The sequence below is a fragment of the Mercenaria mercenaria genome, chromosome 5 (genome assembly GCF_021730395.1).
Source record: "Mercenaria mercenaria strain notata chromosome 5, MADL_Memer_1, whole genome shotgun sequence".
Taxonomy (NCBI): Eukaryota; Metazoa; Mollusca; class Bivalvia; order Venerida; family Veneridae; genus Mercenaria; species Mercenaria mercenaria.
The window spans coordinates 19309083-19336991 of record NC_069365.1 but is presented as its reverse complement, the minus strand read 5'-3'; the positions used below and the strand labels follow the sequence as shown (position 1 = coordinate 19336991).

The 27909-nt window shown below is 34.5% G+C and overlaps 3 protein-coding genes across 4 annotated transcripts; 2 read left to right on the top strand and 1 right to left on the bottom strand.

Moving 5' to 3' along the window:
• The first annotated feature begins 428 nt into the window (after window positions 1-428).
• LOC123556560 (uncharacterized) lies at window positions 429-8086 on the top strand. Its single transcript, XM_045347350.2, has 2 exons — window positions 429-579; window positions 4976-8086. The coding sequence occupies exons 1-2, from the start codon at window positions 507-509 to the stop codon at window positions 5749-5751; spliced, it is 849 nt and encodes a 282-aa protein (XP_045203285.2). The 5' UTR covers window positions 429-506; the 3' UTR covers window positions 5752-8086.
• A 1936-nt stretch (window positions 8087-10022) lies between these two features.
• On the bottom strand, window positions 10023-23552 carry LOC123556561 (alpha-crystallin B chain-like). Its single transcript, XM_045347351.2, has 3 exons — window positions 23239-23552; window positions 12235-12411; window positions 10023-10479 (listed from the first exon to the last, which is right to left on the bottom strand). Exons 1-3 carry the CDS (start codon window positions 23497-23499, stop codon window positions 10351-10353), a joined length of 567 nt encoding a protein of 188 aa, XP_045203286.2. The 5' UTR covers window positions 23500-23552; the 3' UTR covers window positions 10023-10350.
• Window positions 23553-24138: 586 nt separating this feature from the next.
• LOC123556252 (uncharacterized) lies at window positions 24139-27479 on the top strand. 2 transcript variants are annotated; one of them, XM_053542831.1, is made up of 6 exons: window positions 24139-24374; window positions 25204-25394; window positions 25548-25735; window positions 26036-26194; window positions 26427-26654; window positions 26881-27479. In XM_053542831.1, exons 3-6 carry the CDS (start codon window positions 25558-25560, stop codon window positions 27312-27314), a joined length of 999 nt encoding a protein of 332 aa, XP_053398806.1. In that variant the 5' UTR covers window positions 24139-24374; window positions 25204-25394; window positions 25548-25557; the 3' UTR covers window positions 27315-27479. The 2 variants fall into 2 exon arrangements, with proteins under 2 accessions (XP_053398806.1, XP_045202784.2); XM_045346849.2 differs by lacking the exons at window positions 24139-24374; window positions 25204-25394 and having other exon boundaries at window positions 25593-25775.
• Window positions 27480-27909: the final 430 nt, after the last annotated feature.

Here is a 27909-nt window from a genome sequence, read left to right as displayed (position 1 = left end):
ACCACTCGGCCACGGCCCCTGCGATTAATAAAAGTAATTAGTTTATCTGGATAGATATTGAAATAATGATTCCCTTATTATTTTAGTTTCGCGGAAAGTAAATTTAATAACAAGAACTTGATTTTTTGTGAGTAGTGGTGAATCACTTCCTTATGTAACAATAGTTTCTGATATTTAAAAGTACTGCATAAGACATAATTACTATAATGTAATCCGATATATCACGTTATTAACTTAAACCTAAAACCTCGTTTCGGTTTCAGATATTAAAATTAAGAAGGGAATCTTTAACATAAAAGTTTATTAGTCATGATAACCAAATAACGACAATTCATTTGATTATATCACCATTACATTGTAGATATTTATAGATTGTTTCTCGTTTTAAATTCAACCTGACTGTAAAGATTATATTTCCGATCCAGATAATACGTCATATTGTCATATTTTACAGGTTGAGAAACTTATTGACATGCATTTTTATTTGTTTGTAAAAGCTTAGTACAATGGATAAACATACTCAGTTCTCTATATTAATTTGGATATTTTGTGTTTCTAAAAGCTTCCAACAACCTCAAGGTAATTGAGCCTTGTTTTGATGATAAGTGTAATTTTCTCGGATAATCATCGTTTTATTATTTCAAAACTAAAACGAGACTGTTATAATATATAGAAGCTCTTTTACATTTTTACGGATTTTAAATCGGCGGAAAATAAAGTATATTTGCAATGCTATCAAGGATATCTAATGCGTACTATATAACAATTATCCCCGTGACACCAGTTTTCGACGACGTAAAGCATCAAATGATTGCCAAAATTAGGAAAGGAGAATAATTAAATTGCCTACTTGTCAAGCGGCAAACCAATACAAGACCTTCTCTTTGTATGTGGTTATTATCCGAAAATCTGAGTTTTGCAAGTTCATTTCGGATAAAAACGGAAGTTAGTTTAAAGCACCTGCTCGCACTTTACTACTTACGTATTCGACGATTCCCGCCAATCACGCTTAAAATCTATACCGTACATTGAATGTAGTACAAATCATCACATATCGCCTGAAACAGATATTGTTTTGCATTTTGTCGACGTTTTATCCATATTCAACTATATTAATCTAATATATTTTCAGAGAGTTATTAGCACGTCCTATTCAAACATGCTTTCATAGAATATTATTGACTGTTAAACTTTGGACACCTGACATAACTCGGTCCTGCTCGATGCAACTATTGTTGACCTTTGCACCCAACCATATCATTTATCAAGGAACACCCATTTAACAATGTATATGGGATTTTTTTTATCATTATCTGCCTGAATTTTTAACAATTAGCGTGTGCAATGTAAGTACATATTAAAGAATGTCTTTAAAGTTCTTAATTTATTCTGAAAGGGGGTCATATAAATCAGATCGCGGTATTTTTACTGTATGGTATAGATTTTTAAAAAGCATGACATGACCAATAACAACAAAGATGGCCGTGTCTGCAGACGAACTTCTAAATTATTTCCATGCTTCTAAGTGATGTTATGGGAGTGTCATTAAAGTACCAGTTTTGGGATTAAATAAAAGATGCATAAAACGGTATGTTGATATTAATTTATTGATTTACTTTCATTTCTTTTTAAATGAAGTCATGAAATGAGGACACGTGTAGAACTTTGTTTATTCTACCAAAATACTACGTGATCACCGCTTGACATACGCGGAATAAGCAAATAAACGGAAATACCGACATCGTCGAAAATATAGGTCCGTCGAAAACGTAAGTCGTGGGGACGTACTTATGTAAGCATAGGTAACCAGTACTGATTTCACATAATTTCAGGGTAAAAACCCGTTTGGTGTCCAAAAAAATGAAAAAAAGCTCGAAACCAATGTTGTATGGCAAAGATTCTATTTTGTCAATAAATCAATCTACAAAAAGAACATTTTTGACGTGAAGCATTATTATCAAAATTTAAGTTGGTAATACGATTATAAAACTAAAAGCAATTATATGCTTTGGTCAACCTTTTTGAAAAGTCACAAAATAATCTGATATTATAGAAGTCTAGAATCTATACACGAGAGAACAAACACAATTTGAAACAATAACAATAAGAGATAATCTATTACCTAGACCGCTCAGACCGATAACACCAGTATTCTATTATAGATATAAATTAAATAGAATATGTTCCCAGAGGACCAGAATTTATACAAAGAAACTTAGTACGAATACACTTTGTAAGGATGTTGTTGATAAAGTTAATCAAGCTATGGGAAGATTCGGAAGCAACGAATATAACCAGTCAAAATATTAGACACTTTCGCATAAATAATCAAGAAATACATCTGAATATAACTGTAGGGATACTCGCTCGAGTTTGGGCTGACTATAACTATATACATGTACATACATACAAATCACACGTACATCGTATCCAAAGTTTTGAGCGTTGGCAGTCAAAATTGCAATTCCATTTCCATGCACTTAAAAGTATGGTAAGGAAATAAGGTACAAGAGTGTCGACTGGGATTTTATCCTGTATAACCTATACATCAAAATGCATGAACATTAATTTTGCTCGGCATGGAGAGTTCAAAACAATTAACGACATGCACTGTAAAGTAAAGGTGACTGCGGAAAGAGATATTTCGCTGGAAGTGGTTCATCAAGACTTAAGCGCAATAGGATACATAGACTATGTCTATCTGAAAGTGTGAGTGGACAGGCCATAACAGTAGTCCCTGTTAGTGGGCAACCTTTTCCCCACCGCCACCGATTGCTACTCTATTGGCCGTATATGAAATTAGTGTTTAAACTGAACAAAAATATAAGCAACAACTAATAATTAGACGGCAGATAATCGTTGCATATAATGTTTTGGAACACCATGTGGCTAACAGGGGACACAGATGCCAAAATCTCTGAATTAAATAGAATACTTAAGTCCACTTAGACTGCTATACATGCTATATCCATACATGGTTCTTTCTTTCTTAACTGAAAGCCCCACCTAAGCTGCATAGATATACAATAGCAGCTTTAAAAAGGCTTTGTCAAAAATGAAAGAGGTGGTACAAGTATATAATTATGTGCAGAATGACAGTCATTTCTGTTGTTGGCACACAGTTAAGGGTAGTATAAAATAAACGTACCAGTTGAAGTTTTATGTACCGCGTATAAAATTCAACATACATAAATCTTATTAGAGCGGCAATCTTTGTGAAAAATTCTTAGTCCCCATCATTCTCCTTACATATTTCTAACAATAATGGTAATATAGTCTAAGGAAATTGAGCTGTGTTTGGAGTTGTATTTGAGGTCAAACCAATGAACAAAATTATAACTGCAGTGGTCCATTTGCGTAAACATAAGCTAAACATTGCAATTTTACGTTACAGAATACAAGCGTAGGTGACATTGACAATTTAACACGTTCATGTGGGGTTGTACAAAGTGGAACCTAGATCTCAGCTTGTCCAGTATAGTTCGGTCGATCCTCCCATACTGAAATTTACAATATTGCAATAAATGTTTGAGAAGGAAAAAAGAAAATACTGATTTTAATGAATGAACCTTTCATTTAATACAACTTGGGGAGTTTGAGTATAAAATGTTTCTTTATGACTGTTATCGGCTTAACATGTAGGTTTGTAAATGCGAGCTGAGAATTATGTGAACAACAGCGCGAAAAATATTTGCAAAGATGGGAATGGGCACGCTTCAAGGTTCACTAGAGAATCTGCGTGTTATTATTACCATCGTTGATGGGGCGTTTTTAAATTCCTTGATTGTATTTCAGCAAAAAAGTCGACTTTTAGCCAATTTAGTTTAAATTTGAAATTCGGAATTGAATTATGCATTGGAAAACACATGTTAAATTAATCTTTGGAAGAAAGGAACGCAACCGCTCAACATAATGGCAAACTCGGTTTGTTTGAATGAGTCTGTGTATGACGTGTGATGAGAAAAGCAACATTGTATTTTTTGTGTTTTTGCTTTAAGTTAATAAAGTCAATTATTAACTTATCTTTTTAAAAACCTCAAAATACAGTGTAAAGGCTTAATCAGAATAACAATAATGAACACGTATGTTAATAGGTGTTTTATTTGTCGACAAAATAATCTTGGACAAAGGCAACGCACTTTTTAAAACATCATTTCGTTGCTGTATCCTTTTTCAACTTCCAGGTTAACTTATTTATAGTAATGAATAAACATTCCTTATCTTGTGCCGTCAACTTAAATGGCCACACGCAGCTATTGTCCTATAAAAGTTACTTTAAAATAAAACCTTTTAAGCTGAAATAATTATGTTTGTGTATAGTTCTTATTACCATGCCTGTAGAGCTTTAAGAATAATGAGGAAGCATTCATTGATAAAGCAGAATAAAGGAGAAGTTCAAGAATGACTAGTTAAAGTTTTGTTTAACCAAACAATAATGGCTTCACGTGCTTGTGGCTCGTATAACAATTTCACCGTTAATATTGTTGATATCGTTTGGTGATATAATTGAATGAATTAGGATTTTGCCTAGTTATACCCCCCCCCCCCCCTCCCACACACACACCCTACTGAATACATTACATAACCTTGGACTATTGTTAAAGTAAGAAACAAATAAATATGTACAATTTCAGATATAGCAAATAAAAATCTCTGGTAAATTGTTACATATATCATGATTGTTTCTGATATACTTTTCATGTTCTGGCTGGTTGCCTTTTGTGAAAGGATGGAAGGACAAACGGGGTCGTACGTAGTGATGTTTTACGCATTCAGTTTATTTTATCGCATATGATCAGCCATTTTATTCATGTATGCCACATTAAAAAAGAGTGCACGTTTTTGTTTTGTATAGAATATTTAAAATACTAACACTGAATAACATAAATGTTTTATAGGTACAAAGTTTAATATACAACACAACAATCAAACTAAAATTGCACACATACCGATTTGCTGTTTGACTTTTTTTCAGGATATCGAACCAAATTTCAGCACGAATCTATCAAAACAATAGAATTCGTCTCGAACCGTCTCCAAATACAACGCTGTTTAAACGCTGCACGGGATAAAGTAAAACAAGTGGGTGCATGTCCTGGTGACCAATATGAGGCAATAGTCTGGATGAGCATGTACTCCAGACTCTGTACCATTGACAAAAGACTATTAACTGAAGACAAGCACATCAATAACTTCCCCTTCCGTTTAAATAAAGAACTGAGATGCAGTTTTACAGTTTATCGTAGAGACCCGCGAGTTAGAACCATTTTTCTGCAAGCTGGGGTTATGATTGATAAAGCTATAGATGTGTTAAATCCCTATCCATATCAAAGCAATCTTTACAGAGGACTGGAAGACTTTCCGTACGCAGATCAAAATGAATTTGTTGAAAATGGTTTCTTCAGTGCAACAACCGATATCAATGTGGCACTTCATTTTGCAAATGGCAACATACTTCTTATTGTTGAGCGTATGTATGGAGTATATATTGCCGACTATGCTCAAGAAAGATTTCGACATCAGAGAGAAGTTCTAGCAAAGCGACACAGTATGTTCAGAATAAGACAGAAAGTGACAAATTCAAAGCACATAAGTGAGATCATTGCAAAACTGAAACTGCGCATAACGCGTCGGTACCCAAAAGAAATCATATATATATATCAAATTATCCCTGGTAGTCATGTTATTGAAATGATTTCTGATGCACAAAGTCGACGGCAGCAGTCTTATGACTACTGCAGACCATCATAACCTGTGTTTGTTTACAAGGTCATTAAGAACTACGTGAGGTACCCGTTGATTGACCGTAACATGACTGAACTTATACTGTTAATAGCACAAATCTATGATATGTAAATAAAACTAAAATGGTCAGTAAAGTTAAGACCATTTATTTTATCATCATTACTTTAATTAGGTTACAGCTGTATATGATCAGCCGGCTCAGATGGCTCAGTGAGATGGAGAGCAGATCTACGGATAGCGGGCTCGTGAGTTCGATTTGGGGGCTAGGTGGTGCTCTCCGTGACAATTTGATAAACTATCTTGTGTATGAAATAGTTTGGTATGGAACGCCAGAGCTGTCGTATTCTAACTGGATTCGAGGCTTCTTCTTTATTCTGAATAGTATCATATTTCGTGTTAATTATTGTGTTATGTTGACTTGTAATGCTATCATGTGTAAAGCACGTACTCTTTTGTCAGAATGACGTGATATTTTGTGAACGACCATCCAGTTTTCTTAACACAACATGCTATCATGTCCAGTGAACAGACTATCTTGTCAAAATGATATACTATTTTGTTAAACGACCATCCTATTTTCTCAATGGAACATACTTTCATGTCCAGTGTAGATGTAGCATGTTGTCAGGGAGATGTACTATTTTGTTATTTTTTAATCCTATTTTTCTTAAAGTAACATGCTATCTTGTCAGAGTGACGAACTATTGTGATAAACGAACATACTATTTTCTTAAAGAAGCATGTAATCATGTCCAATGTATATACAACCATGTCAAAGAGACGTATTATTTTGTTAAACAACCATCTTGCTTTCTGAAATTAACACACTATCATGTCCAATACACGAACTATCTTGTCAAAAAGACGTACTGTTTTGTTAAACGACCGTCCTGTTTTCTTAAAGTACCATGCTCTCATGTCCAGTGTATATATTATTTTATTGAATATGTTACTAAATAAAGTAACACATTTGCACTGAATTTAAACGTATATGAGCAGCATGAGGTCGATATTAGTTTTCGTGAGAGCTGGTGTGCCGGATATCACTTCCGGCCATATCAGGTATACTTCCGGCTGCGCAAAACATATATATTTTATACTTGCAATGACACAATGTCAAGTCTATACAAACTAACATTTAATTTACAAAAGAGTGCATGGTAAATTAACATGTTTTCGCTAGCTTCCTCCTCTAGTGTGGTTGAATCAGGCTGACACAAGACACTTTGGGCCCTGGATTGCATGAATTTAAAGGAAAAAACGTCTGCGACAGTAGGCAACGTTGATATTCCCGCGCATTTCATGAACATTTAATGACGCTGACGCTGTTCAACATTACATTATTTTGATCTCGTTTTCACTTTAACCGTAGAATGAAATTTAGGCAATAAAAAGGTCATACAACAGGGCTGTGCATTAGCCCTCGGGCTTGTATGCCAATATCGCCTTAAGGCACACCAGCCCTGTATAATAACCTCTAATTGTCCGAGTAACATACCTCTTTGTTATATGATCCTCCGATTTTTTTCACAGTAACATGCTACCATGTCCGTTGTATATATTATCTTGTTTGTTATACGACCATCCTATTTTCTCACAGTAACATGCTACCATGTCCAGGGGACATACTATCCTGTCAGAGTCAAGTACTATTTTGTTAAACCTATTTTCTAAACCAGTGTCGGGTAATAAGGTACAAGTTTTAAAATGTATCCTTTACGTGTGCGGAACAAATGGTAAAAAGTAATCCTGAGAGAAAGACGAAAGTCGATATTCTGAAAGGAAAGACAATTTCAATTTTCGTGTTGCTCTTGAAATCTTTCTGCATATATTGTCCAAATACGTATAATTTACACTGAGTTTTACTTCTTATATTAATTCATACTGTTAGATACACATTTTATATCAAGACATGTATAAAGTAAGATATTATGCAACTCTGATGGATATAAATCAAAGAAGTCAGTATTCATTTTTGATTATAAATGTCTATATTATTGGAAAGATGTGATAAAAAGGAGAAGGAGAGTAAAAATTGAAGGTTGGGAAGAAAAAGAATGAAAAATATAGATGTTCTCGATAGAATATATATACTGTTAATACTACTGTTATATACTGCATTGTTTAGCTCCATACAGAGTGTTATTAAGACAGCTCTATCATTTCTCCAATGCTATCAAAAGCTTACCATATTTGCCTATGTTGTTCTATTTTGTTGCGGCTATTTCCTGTTCTATTTAATTCGTAGTTTCAGATATCAAATAAAATTGTCAAAGACAGGCAAGAGCTTGTTTTTTTTTTCACCTGAAAATATCAGATTTATTAAAAATAACAGAAAGTTTATTATCTTTCTATTTTGTCTGACTTAAAACGGTCAGGAAACAATTTTGACTACAAGTTGCATTTATGAAAATTACTTCAGTGTAAGATTTAATAATAAAATAATACGAATAGATTATGTTTAAGTTGCATTAACACGGATAAATCACGCAATTGAATTTAGACTAACGTAGATATGTAATTATGATTTGCTGAAACTGATGTTCACTTTCAGCTAGAGCTTTTTTAATTTTCAAAACATAAACGCTTGACGGGTGAGACTTAGTCTGGCAGACATACATACATTTCGTTATCAGTGTCTAATATAATGTTTTCAAGTGCGCAAGCCTAAACAAATTAATATATTGTCTAACATTTATCAATCTCTAAAGCATTAAAATGCGTGTCAAAGCTTTGTGGGAACCTATAACCATTCTCGAGAGATATTTTAACAATAATTTCAACATTATTCTAACTATCTCAGAGAAGCTTTAATTGAATCAGGACAGAAGTGGATATAAAGCACAGAAAAAGTCTCTTCGTAGACTTTATGTATACAAAGAAGATGTTTTTGTAGAAAAACGCATGTCTCCCCCAATGCATAGTTGTAATAGGCAAGAAGTCAATAGGGGACAAGAGTGAAAGACAAAGAGACACCGATGGTTGGCTGCAATATGGATCATCTAATTGGCATGTTCAACCGTCCTATGAATTTTTCAACATTCAGGGCCTAGTGGTTCTCAAGTTATTAATCAGAAAATTTTTTCCATGTTTAGGCCTCTGTGACATTGACCTTGATTTAGTAGCCAAAAATAATAGGGGTCATCTACTCTGTTAATCCTATCACCCTGTGAAGTTTGAAGGTTCTAGGTCAAATAGTTCCCCTGTCATTGATCAAAAATGAAGTGTGACGGACGGATTTGCCCCTGTGACCTTGACCTTTGATCGAGTGACCTTAAAACAATAAAAGTCACCTTCTCTGTAAGTCTTATCTCCCTATGACGATTGAAGGTTCTGTGTCAAATGGTTCTCAAGTTACTGACCGGAAATGGATTTCCATTGTCTGGCCACTGTGATCTTGACCTTTCGTGGTGAACCCAAAATCAATAGGGGCCATCTACTCTGCTTGTTCAATCATGCTATGATGTTTCAACATTCTGGGCCATGTGGTTCTCAAGCTATTGGTCGGAAATGGTTTTCAATGTTCAGACCCCTGTGACCTTGTGAGATACATAATTATCAAGAAGCCATAACTTCATGTACGCAACAAGGAATATTACTAGTATCAATCATTCATCTGGAACTGCATTTGAATTGCACCAATAGTAAAACAGTTTGGACAATTTTTATCAAAAGCTTTTAAGAAGCTCCACAAAACAAATCCGATGTTCAGTTCTATGAAAAATCCGAACAGAGGACTTTGCGGATGTTATGTGCTGTGTGGTGGCCGTAAAAAGTCGACCCGACTTCATCTCAGTGTTGTTATATTTTCTGGTATTTCGGGATTATTGATTTCAACTCATATATATTTTAAGATTGAAGACTGCTTAACCCGATGCTAGGGGACGTGGGCAGTGTTTCATTTTCAATTACTGCTCAAGAACAGACTCAATCAAACCGAGTCTGCAATTTTAATTGTTTGCCTTGTTTTCGTTGCTTCCAAGGGATCTACTTTTAAGATTTTATTTGAGAAGCGTGATCAAGCTGAATGCGGACAGACAGGTAGACGGACGAAAGGATAGACCGACAAGCAGACGTACGGAAAGACGAACGGACTGATGTTCAAGGTTACAAACGAACCTTTGTCAAACACAATGCATTTTAGATACTTGAAAATCTTATTCTTTACCATTATAGTAATATAACTAGACACAAGTCACATTCTTATCTCGCTTACACCTATGTATATATGTATAGATCTACATATGTAACCTTATTATAAATGAATAAACAAGAGCAACAATATATTGTTTGTTTCACAATCTCCGGCAGTGTTCCAAATACATATTAAACATTTGTGTAATATAAGTAGTAGTTCACTATCATTCAGTATTTTCTGAAGGTTAAAACTACGAAAACCAAAATGTTTTAGTAGCACAAATGTGATAATCCTTAGCATCTTTAACATGACAGCAATATAACTTTTTTTTTCTGAACATAAAGTTATATCTTAACCTGAACATGACAACTGTATTAAAGAATAACTAGTATCATTACAGATTTAACACTTGATATTTGAGAATGTCTTTTCAAAAGCAGAATGGGTATCAATCAGACTTAGTGTTCCTAGTCCTTTTGTTCCTTGTGAATGTCTATCACTTTCTCCGCTGGTTTTTCTGCGCCCTTCACATCAGCCGTAATGGTCAGTATTCCATCTTCGGATATTGATGACGTCATTGATTCCAAATCCACATCCTACAACAGACAATTATGATGTTATTATTAATTATTCATAATATTAATCAGTCATAAATTTCTATGAATATTACTTTTTTACTTATTTTTAGCTTGGCCTCTTTTTATCATAATCGTCAAGTTTTAGATAAGAATAAGGGTAAAACTAGTATTGTGTTCATAGGACACGGATCCCCCCTCATGCGTCACCCTCTATAAACACCATCCTCAAATGAAGGATGTTCGACTTCAAGTTTGAAGCAAAGTGTAGTCAGATAAAATTGTGCATCTGAATAGCTTCGAATCCATTCCTTCAAAAAGTGTACGAGTAGCTGGCTGAAAACATCAGATTTCTTTACTATTGCCTATCGAATGAAATTAAGAAATGACCATAATTTTTGACTAAATAGTCGCAGAAAAAGTCATTTATGGTCATTTTCACACCAAAGTCGTTCATCTGTAAAATTTTCAAGCATATCCTTTCACTACAAAAGTTCCTTCCTTTATGGTTATCTGCACATTGTTGAAGTTTGAATCAAATCAGGCTAACAGTGTTTGAGGAGTTGGACACATAATGTATGGACGGACATCCGTATGGACGTACGGTAAGCAGCAGCGCCATATAAATGTGTATGTGTTGCGGGGGTGGGGGCGAGAGGGGGGGATGGAAGAAGTGTTTGTTAAATCTTGTTATAGTATTTCATCCACTATACATAACACTACGAAATTTGCACTAAATATAAAACAGCATGTCTCTGTCTCTTGGTAAATACAAAACTTTCCAATAAAAATACCACATTTATAGGAATTCAGTAATATTTAAGTCATAACTTCGTTTTTATGATTTGAAGCACAGCTAAATCTCTAGATATTTCCTATTCCAAAAGTGATTGATGCCTTTCTACGACAGGTGTTCAACTTGACTCTATTTGAAAAATTTACATTTAAACGCATATATTTAATGATCTATATTTTATTGATTAGATTTCCGTTGTAATACTTATAAATCATTTAGCACTCAAACCAAGAAGGAAATTTGTTTTAACTGTTTATTTGTCAAGTTTCTTCCACTTGTCCTTAAGGTATCCGATCCTCAAATAGGTAACATTTCGACGCCTAGTTACCCCGTGTTTCTGCTGAATAAGAATACCATAAATAATATGCAAGAATCATTACAGTCATGCTTTTTGACTTCGAAATGATAAATCAACACTGTAATAACTGAATTTCTGTTGAAGTATTATTAAAGATTAAAAAGTAAATAAATAAAAACTCTATAACATATTTTGTCATGTGATTTATATTTTCTTTTCAGTAGACAATACACTTTCAAAAATTACCAAAATTATATGAACCATATGATATATTTTAGTAGTACTGTAATACATGTGGATTGGATACCTTACAATCAATTTTAAATCATTGAAATAGGTGGCCAGCAGTCATCTTTGGAGATGGGTCTATATACATAGGAGTCCTTTCCTCGGGCTGGAGCTATTAAATTGTTTTCTATAGTTTTTTATACTCTTACGGTAGTGTGACTAAGTGATGTAGTGATTTTGATGAAAATTTTATCAAAAACAATTTTGTATAATTATAATTTATTATTTTCTGTATGATATTTAAAGTTAACATCAGTTTATTTGTTGACAATTCGAACCACAGTATTGCCTTGAAACTTTACTCCAGCCCAAGGAATAGCTCATGCAATAAATGAATCAAGCTTTAATCTTTGTTCGTTTTTACTTCAGAAATAAAATGACAAAAAATGCTCACCTCTGGTACAGTTAACTCTCGGTGAAATTCTCTGGAAATATGTCCGTGTTCATCTGCTTTTTGCTCATGTTTCCCGCTCACAGTTAATGTGTTTCCCACCAACTTTACATTCAGCTCTGATGGCGTGAACTGCTGTACGTCCAATCTCAGCTCGAAGCCTTCACTGTCATACTTCAACTGCAATACAAGATATGTGTCATGTACTGGAAAACAACAGTATAAATACTGTGGCAATAGGTACATAAATCCTAAAATAATAATTTATCAGAAGATCCTGGCTGCATTAAGTTCAATCAAGCAAATGATGACACAACTGGTTTAATTGAGAATGTGCATGTGAGGTTATGAAATGTGCAACAGCCATCAGGCCCTCTTTCAAGCACCAGAAGGACCAAAATAATATTACTACTGAGGCCATTATACAAATACCTATTCAGAATAACGTTACTTATACAACACTTGAATGACACTTATTAAATGTTCTGCATCCGGTGTCTTGCTTGAATACGAAATATTCCGCAAATACGGCACAATAAATGAATAACATGTTGACCAGACTAAGGCGACATTACAATTGTTCAAGGTATGAGAGTTTTCAAACTTGGGCGAGAACGGGACATGTGGAATATACGGTCAATATGTTAAGCTAGAGAATCGAAATTATCTCAAAAATTAAAAACAAAAGAAAACTGTTTCAGAAAGGAGTATTTAACAGAAGGTAATGTAGTGAGTTAAACAGCTTTTATTGGCTTATATTTTATATTTTTCTATAAAAACACTATATCAGTATCTTAAACATGCTTATTTGATTTTCTGGTTATATACAAAAACTTCGAGTCAAATTCGACATAGTGCGACTCTGGAAAATCATATATGTATATATAAACTTGACAATGAAAAGACTCGGCACAAGATGGAAGTCTATAAATCAAATAAATAAAATGACTTCACATGCCTTTCCAATAGTATTTAATTATAAAAATACTTTTTTTCATAATTAAATACTGTTGGAAAGGCATGTGAAGTCATTCTATTTATTTGATTTATATATATATATATATATATATATATATATATATATATATATATATATATATCGAAGTAAACCCAAAAGGGCCAAGATCGCTCACATGAGGACATTGATATTGTGACCCTACTCTTGACTGAGTTTGGTGATATTAGTTTGATTATACCCCAGTCACACATACGGCGCGGATAGCTACGTCTAGCCACGGATAGAAACGTAGTAATTCGTATCGATTCGTATCGATCCGTACCGGAGCCGTACCTTAATGTAGTAACCCGTATCCATCCGTACCAATCCATACGGCTCAGGTACGGATCGGTACGAATTACTACGTTTCTGTCCGTAGCTAAACTTACCTATCCGCACCGTATGTGTGACTGTGGTATTAGGTAAATTTATGTTCTCTTATGAAATAAATTGTTTTAATTTTGGTGGGTATCGTCTTGTCTAACATAACGCCTCACTGCTAATCCGCACCTGTATTTGTATTTATAGTCGTATCAGTTCAAATACTAGTCTGATAAGTTTTAATCCCACGGGATTTTCATGAGCATATCTAGTGCAGTGACAAGTACATTCTTTATCGGAAATCCGTAGAGGACAGATCGTTTACAAAAATTTAAAGAAGATAACGACGGAAAACTGCAGCGCTACTGTTTTGAGAATTCGCAATTGAGATGAGTATACATTATATATTTTCTTTAGATGTCTGCGCTTATAATTTTGATTGCTGAACTTTCTGTTTATACGGCATTTTAATATGTCCTCTGGAAAGTAATGGAGACACGTGTTCATCGTACAATCAGCAAGATATTGGTTATTTTGTTTTATTCAATCACTGACTGAATCAGTCTGAAGTGAATTTTTGTTATATAATAAATAAATAAATAAATAAATAAAATTAACAGACATAGTGAGCTGACAAACACTCACAGGTAAAACATGGGTGTGGTCGAGAGTTTTTTTTTTTTGTTTGCATGTACATGCGCAAAAATGCAGTACGTTAGTTCCTGTATATTATTCTCGGTCATTATTATTTATGGACTTTAACATATGTACAATATGCATGTACTTGTTTCACCCGAGGTGTATTGAGGTTTATGCATTTCTAACGTTGTTGCGGAAATATTTTGTTACATGATTTAGTATCGCTGGGATTAATCAAATAATTTTGCTTTGTAGCCTAATATAATTTCAAAAAAAAAATACAAACTATTATGTCATTAAATCAAATAGAAATATACATTTGGTTGTTTCTTACCAGTTGTCAAAATTATACTTTAAATATCTTGCTTCAAATGATAAAAATCATGTTGTATATTCTAGTTACAGCTTAACAGATCCGATTAGTAAGGAGCGACATACAATTAATTGGTTCCATGCCGTTTTCAACAGTATTTCAGTCAGATGGTTGAAGTGTTCGTAGAGACTGCACATAGGAAAATTGGTATGTAATAAGGTAATGTAAGCTTACCAGGAACGAAATTGGCTATATTAACTTTATTAGCTATACTGGCAAGAGAGCGTTCCAGTTGGGTTCGTACTATGGCATGAAACATTAACAGCTGACAAGAAAGATACGTGTAGGCTATATTGGATGTTTTCATAATGTAACATATTGGTTAGCTGCAGTTTGTTAGATATCGAAAGAAATGTAAGATATATTTTCATTTTATACATCAGCAGGGTAACCTAGATCTCAACTGTTGTAATGTATAACAGTAAATGGTAAGTGATGCTTATGAATATTAATAACATACTGTCACAGAGAGTCGTAGAAATATTTCTTAAAGCACGAAAGCGTCATGTTTAAATCAAATAATTCACGGATTTACAGATATATTATTAATTCATTGTAATGAAATTACAAAGCTCTTTCAGAACTGTTAAACAATATAATGCGGACATGTTCGAAGTAAGGTAAGATGTGCTTTTCATACCTAAGTCTGGTTACTGTTTCTGGGAGTATTTTACATAAGAATAAAATCCAGCAAAACAACGAAACTTATGGAGAACGGTGCTATAGAAATAAAACACAAACATTCTGAGCTAAATGGAATAAGCCACACTATACTTGGGAGTGCCACGAGTGATTTCCCATGGACCAAGTTAATCGAACCGAATCTGCTAATACTTTGCATGGTTCCGTTCTGCAAAAGATTATAATATACAAGGACTTATATAAATTAATACAGATTGTTGTTATATTTTGAACAATATTCAGCTTTAAATGTATTTCTTAATGACTAAAATATGGATTTGGGTTATCAATTTTGTTACACGCTAATGAAATGCATACACATTATTTTTAGACGCTGTTCTAGCCTGTACGCTTTGATGCGGATAATCCATTACGTCAGCAACTGTAACACCAGCATAAACACGGTCAATCTCTGGTATAAGGGGCTGCAGAAAAATAATGTCGTCAACCGGCTATTCTCCTAATGTCTTTAAACAGTTTAGCTACAGGAGCGGCGTGGCATGGTCGGGGTCGGCAGCTATGGGGCACCTTATGTTGAAGGGTAACTGCTGTACCTGGTTAAATTTATTAGATCCGATTTATCTAGGTCCGTTGCATGCATTACTTAACTGCCTGAATGTAAAAGAATAAGTTATAAAAATGCATTGATATGGAAAACGAAATAATCAAGAAATATCGAAAATAGGTGTAAAACAGAATTGAATCAATTATGAGAAAAATGTTAATAATAATAATTATAATAACAATAATTATATGAATAATAATTTCAATAATATGAATGCAAAGAAGACGTCACAGGAAACTGTTCAAGCATAATTATTCTGTTTACGACGTAACAAGTCAGTGACAGTAAGACTCTTCTAATTGAAAGTCTTATGGCTAATGGTTTCCTATTCGTCCGCCCGTTCGTCTGATGTTCGTTCAAAATAAATAGATAATACATTTTGACTGAAACCTCAGCAAAAGGTTTCATGATGACCCTGGCTTATAGTAATCGAACTATTGGATAATATGTACATGTACCTAAATGACATTGTAACATTTAAGATATACAATATGTAAAGTGTGCAGCGAGTTTCATAGATTTTGATACATCTTAAAAATTAAGGTACATAGCAAAAGGGAATTTCCAGCTCTAGACTTTAACTGTTTGTCAATGACCTGCTGTACCTATTGAGTAAACGTGTATTCACTGCATACCTCGTTTTGGCGAATTTTATTTTCATAAAATGTTGAGTGGCCCTCAATACACGTAATGTGCATTTCGGTATGGTATATTGTAAATCTTATTAGTGCTAAAATCTAAAATGCATTACATTCGTTGAAATCTATAGATATCATCTTATATCATAGAGATCGGTGAGGGCATCTTTGCCTCGTTTCTCATTACTGCGAAGTACTAGAACCTACAATTTCCTATTAAGTCTGGTATGTTCTGCGCTTATTTTCATAGTTTTCTGCACCTTCGCGCTGCTATGTTGCTTCCAGGCATTTTAGCTGGAGCTTTGTCTTTCATATTTTCTCATCATTTTTATATATACCATGCTATATATTTACAATATGCCATAATTTTCATTTGGAAATTTACAATAAAGTCACGGCCTTATCCCACATAATTTTGTTTTGTTTTTGCTATATTACTTGGTACATTCACTTTTGTCTTAGAACCGATGAACTCCCTTATGCAGTCAGACCCGTACTGTAGACAGCCTCCAAAAAATATAACCTGCTTACTATGGTCACACGTCACCTGTCTTGAGAAAATATATGTTTTCACAAATACTGGCATTTTTTCAGTCCCCAAGGGAGGTTCTGCAGTCGGATTTGACTGTATATATATATAAATACCCTAGCACCCACCCATAAATTAAGTAAATTTATGTTCTCTTATGAAATAAATTGTTTTAATTTTGGTGGGTATCGTCTTGTCTAACATAACGCCTCACTGCTAATCCGCACCTGTATTTGTATTTATAGTCGTATCAGTTCAAATACTAGTCTGATAAGTTTTAATCCCACGGGATTTTCATGGGCATATTTAGTGCAGTGACAAGTACATTCTTTATCGGAAATCCGTAGAGGACAGATCGTTTACAAAAATTCCCTCCCACCCTTCCCATTACAGTAACTTTGTTGTTTTTTAACATATTTCTGCCGCCAAGTTTAATCTGTTTCAGGGTCACAATGGTGAATCAAAATGCTGAACCCTGCCACAAAATGTACTGCTGCACCAAACATGTCACGTCGCTTCTGTAATCTATGGTCTATTGGAGAACAAACTCTTTACAGTGTGTGTTTTTTTTTGTTTTTTTTTTTGGGTTTAACGCCGTTTTTCAACAGTATTTCAGTCATGTAACGGCGGGCAGTTAACCTAACCAGTATTCCTGGATTCTGTACCAGTACAAACCTGTTCTCCGCAAGTAACTGCCAACTTCCCCACATGAATCAGAGGTGGAGGACTAATGATTTCAGACACAATGTCGTTTATCAAATAGTCACGGAGAACATACGCCCCGCCCGAGGATCGAACTCGCGACCCCGAGATCCGTAGACCAACGCTCTTACCTACTGAGCTAAGCGGGCGGGCTACAGTGTGTGTGTATAAACTCAATTTTGCTAGTATGCTTCTGTTTGTACATTTAATCATCATGGAACAATACGGTTGAATGAAACGGGCTTGATTTTTAACTGCATGTATTCATTCCGAATGTTACTATCTTTTTCTTTTTGGTACTCTGTTTGTTGTTTTCTTTGTTAAAATTGGTTTGAATTTAAGCACGAAGATATCATGAATTAGTGCGGGTTTACTACACAAAGCATGCAGGTTCGCCAATTGAATCCTGGCATTGTATTTGCAAAAATATGAGGAGATGGTCTTAATGTCATTTATTCTGTAAAAAAAAAAACAAACAAACATAACTGAAATATTTTTGTAGGACATCGTTTTGTACATCGATTTATAATTCGATGACAGCTCATGAACATTACCCAGTTTTTTTCGTGTTGTTTTTGTTCTGTTTGGCACATTTATTTTATCTACTAGAAACATTGATGATAGTAAATACTCGGAAAGCAGGGGGTGGAGAGAGCCTTTTCGCTGGTCAGAGCCTCGGATTCTCCCTACCTCCCCCCTCTTATATAAAATATCATAAAAATAGAAAAGAGTTAGGGTTGGGCAGCGGCTCGCAGCATACGATTAACCTGTCTTTCTGGGTAGTTTGTAGATGAAATTAAAACAAAAAATAATAATTATAATAATAATAATGCGTAAAGATTAAGATAACCTGACAAGTATTTGTCATATTACATATGAATTGTCCATTCTGTATTCTGTCTTACTGCATATGTTCATAAATAGTCCGGTATATTTTATGTTTCTTTCGGCATATTGATTGCTTAAGTACATGCATATTTGGAAAGAATTATGATATTTCTGTCTATATATATTTCGAAGGCGTTCTACTGATGCATTGTGTTATTGGGATATTGATTGTTATATGAACAGTATTTAACCACCATCTTTGAAACCAGTTTAAGTTGTTTGTTTGGTATTAGTTATATAGTAAAGGAAAGAAATAAGGCGTGTATGCGTATATAAACTTGATTTTATTAGTAAACATACATTATTTGCATTGATCTGATTTCATCAATTTAGAATTATTTTATTATCGTGACTTAAATGGCGCTTACAAATTGTAATCTTTATACGGGGTACAGTAAAGAAAGTGTTCTTTATTAAAATGTTTGGCTCAAGTCAATTCTAATTTCATTTTAATTTTTGTCCGTGTTGTGAGCAATATTTAGTGATCCACAAAATATTTTGTTCTTGTATACTACGGCAGTATCAAAATAAAAGCTCACTTGTCTAGGTTGACCTTCACGTATCTGCAGCCTCGCGCTCGGTTGGTCATCTCTTATTATTGGTGTTATTGGGCGGGCGCTCTTTAACCGTTAGAGGGGGCCTTAAAACCATGTGGTTGGCCATTCACCTGGTCCACGGATTGACTGTGTCTTATATAAACAGGGTTGTTCAACTTACCGGCCATACGATTATTAGTGATCAGTCGAAAGTTGCATTTGTTATATGTACGTGTAGGTCCGTACATATTTTTATAATTTGTGGATCACTTTGCTACAAACCTCTAACACATGGGTTATGTTGAAACAGACATGTAAATTCTCCCTGTTTTCTTACGTTTCCAGTCTGCTGGTTAGCTCAGTCAATCGCTTGGATGGATTATATTATTATTGTAGCATAGTTTGCTATAACCATTCCCTCGCACCGGTCCGTTTGTTCATATATTACATTGAAACAATTTTTTCAATATCTTAATATTTTTGTGCGTTTGTTTGCTGAAGACTTTCTTGACTTACATCAGATTTTATTTTGATCTTGGTGTTATGTTTCATTTCGCATTTACTTAATCAAGGAAGAATATTTTTGTTGATATATCATCTCATATCATAGAGATCGGTGAGGGCATCTTCGCCTCGTTTCTCATTACTGCGAAGTACTAGAACCTACAATTTCCTATTAAGTCTGGTATGTTCTGCGCTTATTTTCATAGTTTTCTGCACCTTCGCGCTGCTATGTTGCTTCCAGGCATTTTAGCTGGAGCTTTGTCTTTCATATTTTCTCATCATTTTCATATATACCATGCTATATATTAACAATATACCATAATTTTCATTTGAAAATTTACAATAAAGTCACGGCCTTATCCCACATAATTTTGTTTTGTTTTTGCTATATTACTTGGTACATTCACCTTTGTCTTAGAACCGATGAACTCCCTTATGCAGTCAGACCCGTACTGTAGACAGCCTCCAAAAAATATAACCTGCTTACTATGGTCACACGTCACCTGTCTTGAGAAAATATATGTTTTCACAAATACCGGCATTCTTCAGTCCCCTAGGGAGGTTCTGCAGCCGGGTTTGACTGTATATATATATACCCTAGCACCCACCCATAAATTAAGCAGGTCATTAAACTTTTACTATTTTTGCTTTGCATGCCAAAAAAAAGCAAAACATTTAGCGAATGTTTAGAGCTCAAAACAAGAGTGGTAAGAAAGAATTTTTTTATAAAGATTTTTCATTTTTTTTGCTTATGATTAAACTCAATGATCCCTGGGGTAAAGTGTGCATATATTGCGGAAAATACTTGTAACATGCTTTTGATTTCAACAAATCCAAGTTACTAAATCACACATTTTTTTTAAACATCTCTAAATGGCACGAGTCATTTCGCATTGTCGTACGTCGTGTCTCATTGTCATTTGTAGTGTTGCATTATACTGTTATCAACTCTTTTAAGTCGACGCATGACAAGCGATGAGACACACGACTATACAACATGACACACGATATTACACAGGACAATGCTACACAATGCATGACAAGCGATGTGATGAGCAACATGAATATAACGATATCGATTCGTATCGTTTCCCGTCGTATCGTTTGTCGAGTCGTGTCGCATTGTTGTGCGTCATATCGCGCATCGTTTCATACTTTAGCACGTCGTATCGCATGTCTGGCGTCAACATAGAGGGGTAGACGGACGACAAACAATACGACGCGCGACACTGCGACACGATGCTCGACACACGATACGACAGGCGACATTACGATACGACATCACGACATCAATGTCGGGCATCGTATCGCATTGTTGTCCGTCGTGTTGCATTGTCGCATGTTTTGATCGCCTTCCTTCCTCAGTCGTCTCTATGCGGTACAGAAATTCAAATTATGTCCCTTAATTTGCCACAAAACGGTGCTTGTTAATGGTAATCCTTTCAAATATAATTATAGTGAAGAATAACCCGCTGAAATTAAATGCCTAAAAATTATCCTTTTTTTCAGACAATCGACTTGCTAAACGTCCAGTGTCCAGTGTCCAATGCCACTTGAAGTATTTTGGTAGGTGTGTAAAATCTGTACTTTTAGCTTACAACTCTTAAGTATATTTATGTATGATTTCTCATGCACTGGTACAATGAATGAATTTTTCAACTTCACTACAAGTTACACAAAACTAACCATTACGCGTAGATCCAATGAATAAAATTCATTTTTTTAAATCTTCCCGTTTTGTTATGAAAATTACAAAACTGGTGCTGCTACATACATTCAGCCGGCAGACACTTATTATAAAAAGAATATACAACACTTCATGAATAAATTAATAAATATATTTTCCTATGCTTTCAAAAGGTCATCGATTCTTTGCTAGGACGCTTAGAGGAGGAGTTGTCAGACACGCCCCATATAAAACTCTCACATTCTTCTCCATCACCCCTCCCCCATCAACCATATCCCCCTACAACTCTCCATCTTTAAAGCATTTGGAATTTAGATATACAAATGCATGCCTGTTGATAAACTTATAAATGTTTACAATGTATCTGACAATGACACCAGAATCTGTAATAGAATTACCAGCGTCCCCCGCCTGGGAACATTTTTCACAAAACATTTTGGATGCCTAAACTACATCTTCTAAGTACGTAATAAGGCAACATACTAACAATGCATGTAAACCATAACTATATACCATATAATTCATGAAGACCCGCCCGCTAAGCTCAGTAGGGAGAGCTCAGATCTACGGATCACGGGGTCGCGAGTTCGATCCCCGGACGGGGCGTATGTTCTCCGTCACGATTTGTTTAAAGGCATTGTGTCTCAAATCATTCGTCCTCGACCCCTGTTTCATGTGGGGAAGTTAACAGTTACTTGCGGAGAACAGGTTTGTACTTATACAGAATCCATGAACACGGGTTAGGTTAACTGTCCGCCGTTATGTTACTGAACTACTGTTGAAAAAAGGCGTTAACCAAAAACAAACAAACTAATTCATGAAGATGGTATGGAGTTCGATAATGTCTTGAAATTTATAACTGGTTAATTATTTCAAATGTTAATATCTGTATTTTAAAGATTAAAGTGTGATTGGTAAGGAAAAATAGTGTTTTATCACAATAAAGGGAGGGAACGCATGGCACTTACACGGTACTATAAAAACTTTACTTTAAATTACACACCAGAATAAGTTAATTCTACTGTTGGTCGATGCAAAGCTGCATTATGTATCAACCTAATGTACTGAAGCAAAAGTGATGCTGCATTTACCTATATATACCATTATTACAAGTTATAACTAGTGCTTGGGTTTGCACTCTAAAAGTTTACAATTGTTAATAGCTTTATATATATATCAATACCAATCGTCTTACTTAAAACATAATTTCCTTTTTAAATTTGTGGAAAACTGATATAAAACACATGTATCGTATAAAGGGAGGTATTTTCATGTACAAACAAGCAAAAGAGAGTTAACTTGGGTGTCTGTGATATTGACCTTAGAGCTAGGGGTCTTGATCTTCCACATGATACTTCAACTTATTATGGGGAACATTTATGCCAAATAATTTTTAAATCCCTTAATGAATTGCAGAGTTACGGACCAGCCAAGAAACAGACCATGTTAACCTTTAACTTCAAAGTGTGGCCTCGACCTTAGAGCTAGGGGTCTGGGTCTTTCGCATGACAATCATGTAGTCTCACTATGGGGAACATTTGTGTAAAGTTATTCCAAAATCCTTCGATGAATTGCAGAGTTATGGACCGGACACGAAGCAGACTATGTAAACCTTTGGTCTTAAGTGTGACCTTGACCTTGGAGCTTGGGACCTGGATCTTGCGCATAACATGTCGCCTTATTATGGGGAACATTTATGCTAAGGTATTTTAAAATTCATTCATGGATGGCAGAGTAATGGACCGGACACGAAGTGTGACGGACGGAAGGACGCGCAACTTATTTCTATGTTCCACTTTTTTACGTGAAAAAAGACGGGGACAATAAAGTGCCCAGACTCTTAAAAAATGGATAACTTGCTATTAAGATCTACAATGTATCTATAAACTTGGGTTCATTAATTTTGTTAAATACATTAACAAAATAAATAATACAGTAATTACTTACTTTGGACACCTCGGTTCGGGCCTCTACATCTCGCGGTCGTACATAGTAGGCATCGAAAAAACTTGGGCCTACCATCCTGTCAAAGTCCCTCCACATTTTTTCAAAATGTCGATCAATATTCCTTGCATCCCACCATACATCAAAATAGGGACTCCGTGTCTTCCAGGGTGTGTGAATCGGTAAATTCCTCTTCCAGCACAATGACCTCTGGTTTAGTTTGCAGACCAGAGGTCGAATGTGTCTACCGAATCTGTGGAACATCTCCGAATCTCAAATCTTTCCAAATTAATAAACAGAAACTTTTAGATCAAATGTATCGTGACTTGTCCTAGTTTTCTGACGAAATAACGTTATAAAATTGCGCATCGACTGACAGGAAAAGTATACTCCAATACACTTGCACGGTAATTTGCGTTGGAGTTATCTTTCTTTCTTACAGATTGAAGGTTATTTAGTTTATCATTGTTTACAGTGTTGATATACTTACTAACTATTTGTAAGCTTTTCTAGATTCCATTATCAAAATGTCATAATACGAAAGCCGGTACATTGGGCAGGTTTATTTGTTACGTAAATAACAACTTGGAAATTGTTTTATCGATGCATTTACAAATGTATGTGGAATAAAACAATTATCATTCTGAACATTCAACTGAAACAGGTATTTGGTCAAGGCATTTATTGTACTCGTAAAAATTGAAGAAAATCTGAGTTGTAATAAATTTGCCACTGAAGGTAAAATAGATCTGTATCATGTGCAGTTAAAATGTAACTAAATTTAGAAATGACTTAATGTTAGCCTTAACCTTGTACTTTTGAGTATATCGTATACGACTGTTTTACGTCACACAAACACTGAGTGGTGATTGGATAAGATTATTACGCATGCAAGATATATCACACGTGAATGTTTATTTCAAAATTATTGAATGAATAGTAAACATGCATACTTTAGCAAATAAAATTTCACTGTTCTTTCTTTATATCTATATAATTTCCATAACATTGTTTCATATTTCTTCCGCAAGTGATTCTCAGTGTTCACCATTGAAAAATTTGAAATGGAATAAAAACAAACAGAAATGTGTTGAGTGTCCAAGTTGCAATCCAGGTTTTTTCAGAAACTCACAGAGCCGGTAAGTTCCATAGTTTGGTTCATTTGTTGTTATTAACAATGTTTTGTTGTGTTATATTAGATCTATGCTTTAGGGTATGATTTGAATGTAATTGATATATAATAATTACTTACAAAATGGACACTTCACTTATAATAAGGCATTTGCCATCTCCGGAGCCATAGATTTGTATATGGCGTATGTCTTTGACTGTGTTCGACTTGGAAGCAGTTAACTAATGCCTGACAATATTTTTATAAAGTAAACAATATAACAGTGTATATCTAATTATTATAATTTATAAGATAAATATTTTACAATGTACAATAGAATTATACCACAGTCATCTAACTCAGTAGTGTATTATATGCTTTATAACCTGGCTCCTTGAATAAATCGCCGGTCACTAGTTTGTGCTGTTGACCGGTCTATAGTTTAACACAAAATTTTCCTGGGCTTAAGTCAAAACCTGTAGAAGAGAAATTAGAAAAAAAACATGCTTCTTATGTCATGTATTAAAACATTTATAAATGGCATTCCGGTCGATAGTCAAAACTATTGACCTTCGGTACTTTCGCACCTCGGTCAATAGTTTTGACTATCATGCGGTAAGTGTATAATACTGATGCTGCTTTTTATGTACTTTATAATCTTGCGTATACTGTCTTATCTTTAATGGACATTGTGATACTGAAATACTATACGTATCATACTTAAGTCTTTAAACCATATTTTACTTTTCAAGACAATAGAATACTAGTGCAAATTATTCAGGAAGTTTGACAAATAACACAGCCAGATTACGAGAGTTCATCGAGTACATTAATAAGAAGTGATATTTCACTTACAGTATACAAGACGTACAGGCAAACATGGTGCGGAAAGATGTATACGATGCAGACCATGTCCAGAGGGAAGGTATTCCAGAAACGGATACGGCGAATGTTCCAGATGTGTGGTAAATTGTACAGAGCTTTACAGAGAATTTGCTGAACCCTGCACTAAAGTCCGTGATGCAAAATGTGGTAGTTGTTTAAATGGGTAAGTGCTTGATGACATTATTATATTTATAGTTACTAAACAAATCGTAGAAAGATAAAAAGTTTACAATTTAGTACTGACATTACTATTAACTTCAGCAGAACACTTTGTGTCATAAAGATCTATTGTATCCTATCATTACTTATGTTTCAGATTTTATGACATGTTCAGAAACACACAGTTTCCCTGCGCACCGAAGCCGCAGAGGCGCATATTAAAACCACCGAAGAAACCTTCGAGCAAACCGCAAGAGCTCTCAAATGAAGATCTGAAACCTCCAGCCGGCAGTAAGAGCGAAGTAGAAGGTTCTTCGAAGGAGGATGCAGACAATGGAATTAATGGTACTACTGATTTGCCTGTCTTTAAAGAGTTCTTTACAAGGTGTGAACTCTAATTTTGCATCGCGAAATAAAATCTTTGTTTTACGTTTTATGTTATATTGTGCCCAATTATAGATAAGTTTTAAATGTTATTAACAAATAGATTTCGTAAGAAAGCTCTTATACCAGACACACATCCATCATAGACAGTTATTTCGCAAACAATGTGTAAATTCTGATACATAATTAATTATGTTCGATATTCTTTTGTACGTTTAGACCTGCATTTAGATTAGCATTTCTTATTATTTTTTTATTTAGATCATTCGAAGGAGATATCTAACTTGACAATAGAACTGATAGTTGCTGGGGTAGCTGGATTCTTGCTTGTTTCATCCTTGGTGGGATTTGCAGTATTTAAGATCCATAACAGAACTAGAAGAACTACACGAATGGTTGGAAATGACTTAAATACACAAGGTACTACTTGAGTAAAAATATAAAAAATAGATAACTTATTTCAAATAAACAAGTACATGAACTCGATTTGGAAATCTTTAACAGAATTGTAAAAATTACGCAAATTTTAATGTTTCGTAGTGTTAGGTAAAAGAGGGTTATCAATTTCTGATACAGTCCAGTATAATATAGTTGAGGACAATATTTGTCATGTATGTTTCATTAACTTCATTCTTTCAATCATATATTATAGGTACAAGTACATACACAATAGTGAATCACTTGTCTTGTGACAATGATATTGAAATGGACACTTTTGCACATAGTGATGAAACTGGGACAATCCATCATAACCCGATACCCCAAACCGAACCAGCAGCTGTGCGATCCGAGCTTCAGCCTTCTGTACAACCGGATCAACCTTCGCATCCAAGAGCAGAATTATCACATCTGCCTTCAACAAACAACTTAGACGGGATGAGTAAGTATAAGATAAATCTTAAAACAAGTACAAGCAATTATGCGTCGATGTATATATTCTTAAATCCCGTCAAGCGGATGAAATCGCATAAAATGTTCCATCTTTTCCATCAACTTCGACAAAAAAATGTAAACATGCTACTCCAACATAAAATTTAAAAACAGAATGAAAACGTTTGTATTCAGCCTAAAGTAATGTATTAAACATTGTTTTTATTCTTTTTCAGTTTATATTCAACTTTCTGGTGGATCAAGAGACGTTTTCTGTTATGAAAAGCATAAAGACATTTGCCGCTGCAGAATTGACAAACAGTGTCATTGTAAATCGTATGACTTTTTGGAAGATATTTGCATTGAAAAGTCTGACCAATATGTTTTAGACGTTGCAGCTAGCATATGTCATGATCCATGTACATTATTTTACAATCTTGGTTTAGAATATTCTATAATATATCAGGAAAATAACTCTAGAGACAGAGATCCAGTGAAAATTTCACAGAAAGAACTTGTGATAAACTTACTGAATAGATGGATAGAAGTTAAACCAACTCAGACTACATTAAAACAGTTATCTTTAGCTCTATGCAAAGCTGATTTTCATGATATAAATAGTAAACTTTATGATTTGTATATTCACTATAACGATATAACTATGCATTGATATTATTCAATCTTTATCGATTATATAAAAAAGAACTTTAACAGTAATATTTGCATTGCCTGTGACTGAGTACCATCATTTCGTTTCTTATGATATTGTGTTTTTAATGATATTACAAGCATTGCAGTAGATGTAACCAGTCGCAAAAAATCGTATAAATCTTTATTTGTTTTTGATTTTATAATTCCCATTAAAGCAATAAATATTATTGCGAGTTTCATGCTTTGGTGTGTGAAATCCGATCGTCCTAGGCCGCCCTCAGGGTATTACCGCATGCACAGACGGTTACCTGAGTAAAACTGCCGACCTTCCACAACGAGCTATAATGCTGCCTTATTACACCCTAAGCCGGAAGTTTCGAGCCCATAGAAGTGATGGAGAAGTGATTTTCATAGTTTGAGGACCCCTGGTTATAGACATGATGATTTGTGATGTTTGCAACTGCAATTATCTTATCTGCTATATGTTTAAAAATATTATGATAGTGCCGGTCAAATTCTTGTACTAAAGCTCGCATACCGACCAGATATTTAAGAAGACGTCATCGTGCAAACATATTTGTAATACACAAAATAATTTCAATTAAACAATCAGA

What these genes read in the sequence shown, in the direction of transcription:
- LOC123556252 (XM_053542831.1), top strand. Translation starts at nt 25,558, where the DNA reads ATGTTCAGAAACACACAGTTTCCCTGCGCACCGAAGCCGCAGAGGCGC. An exon ending in TGCAGACAATGGAATTAATG is followed by an intron (nt 25,736 to 26,035) that starts GTACTACTGATT and finishes TTTTTTATTTAG; the next exon opens with ATCATTCGAAGGAGATATCT. An exon ending in AAACAACTTAGACGGGATGA is followed by an intron (nt 26,655 to 26,880) that starts GTAAGTATAAGA and finishes ATTCTTTTTCAG; the next exon opens with TTTATATTCAACTTTCTGGT.
- LOC123556561 (XM_045347351.2), bottom strand. Translation starts at nt 23,499, where the DNA reads ATGTTCCACAGATTCGGTAGACACATTCGACCTCTGGTCTGCAAACTA. An exon ending in CCCGAACCGAGGTGTCCAAA is followed by an intron (nt 12,412 to 23,238) that starts GTAAGTAATTAC and finishes CTTGTATTGCAG; the next exon opens with TTGAAGTATGACAGTGAAGG. An exon ending in GAGAGTTAACTGTACCAGAG is followed by an intron (nt 10,480 to 12,234) that starts GTGAGCATTTTT and finishes TGTCTGTTGTAG; the next exon opens with GATGTGGATTTGGAATCAAT.
- LOC123556560 (XM_045347350.2), top strand. Translation starts at nt 507, where the DNA reads ATGGATAAACATACTCAGTTCTCTATATTAATTTGGATATTTTGTGTT. An exon ending in AAGCTTCCAACAACCTCAAG is followed by an intron (nt 580 to 4,975) that starts GTAATTGAGCCT and finishes ACTTTTTTTCAG; the next exon opens with GATATCGAACCAAATTTCAG.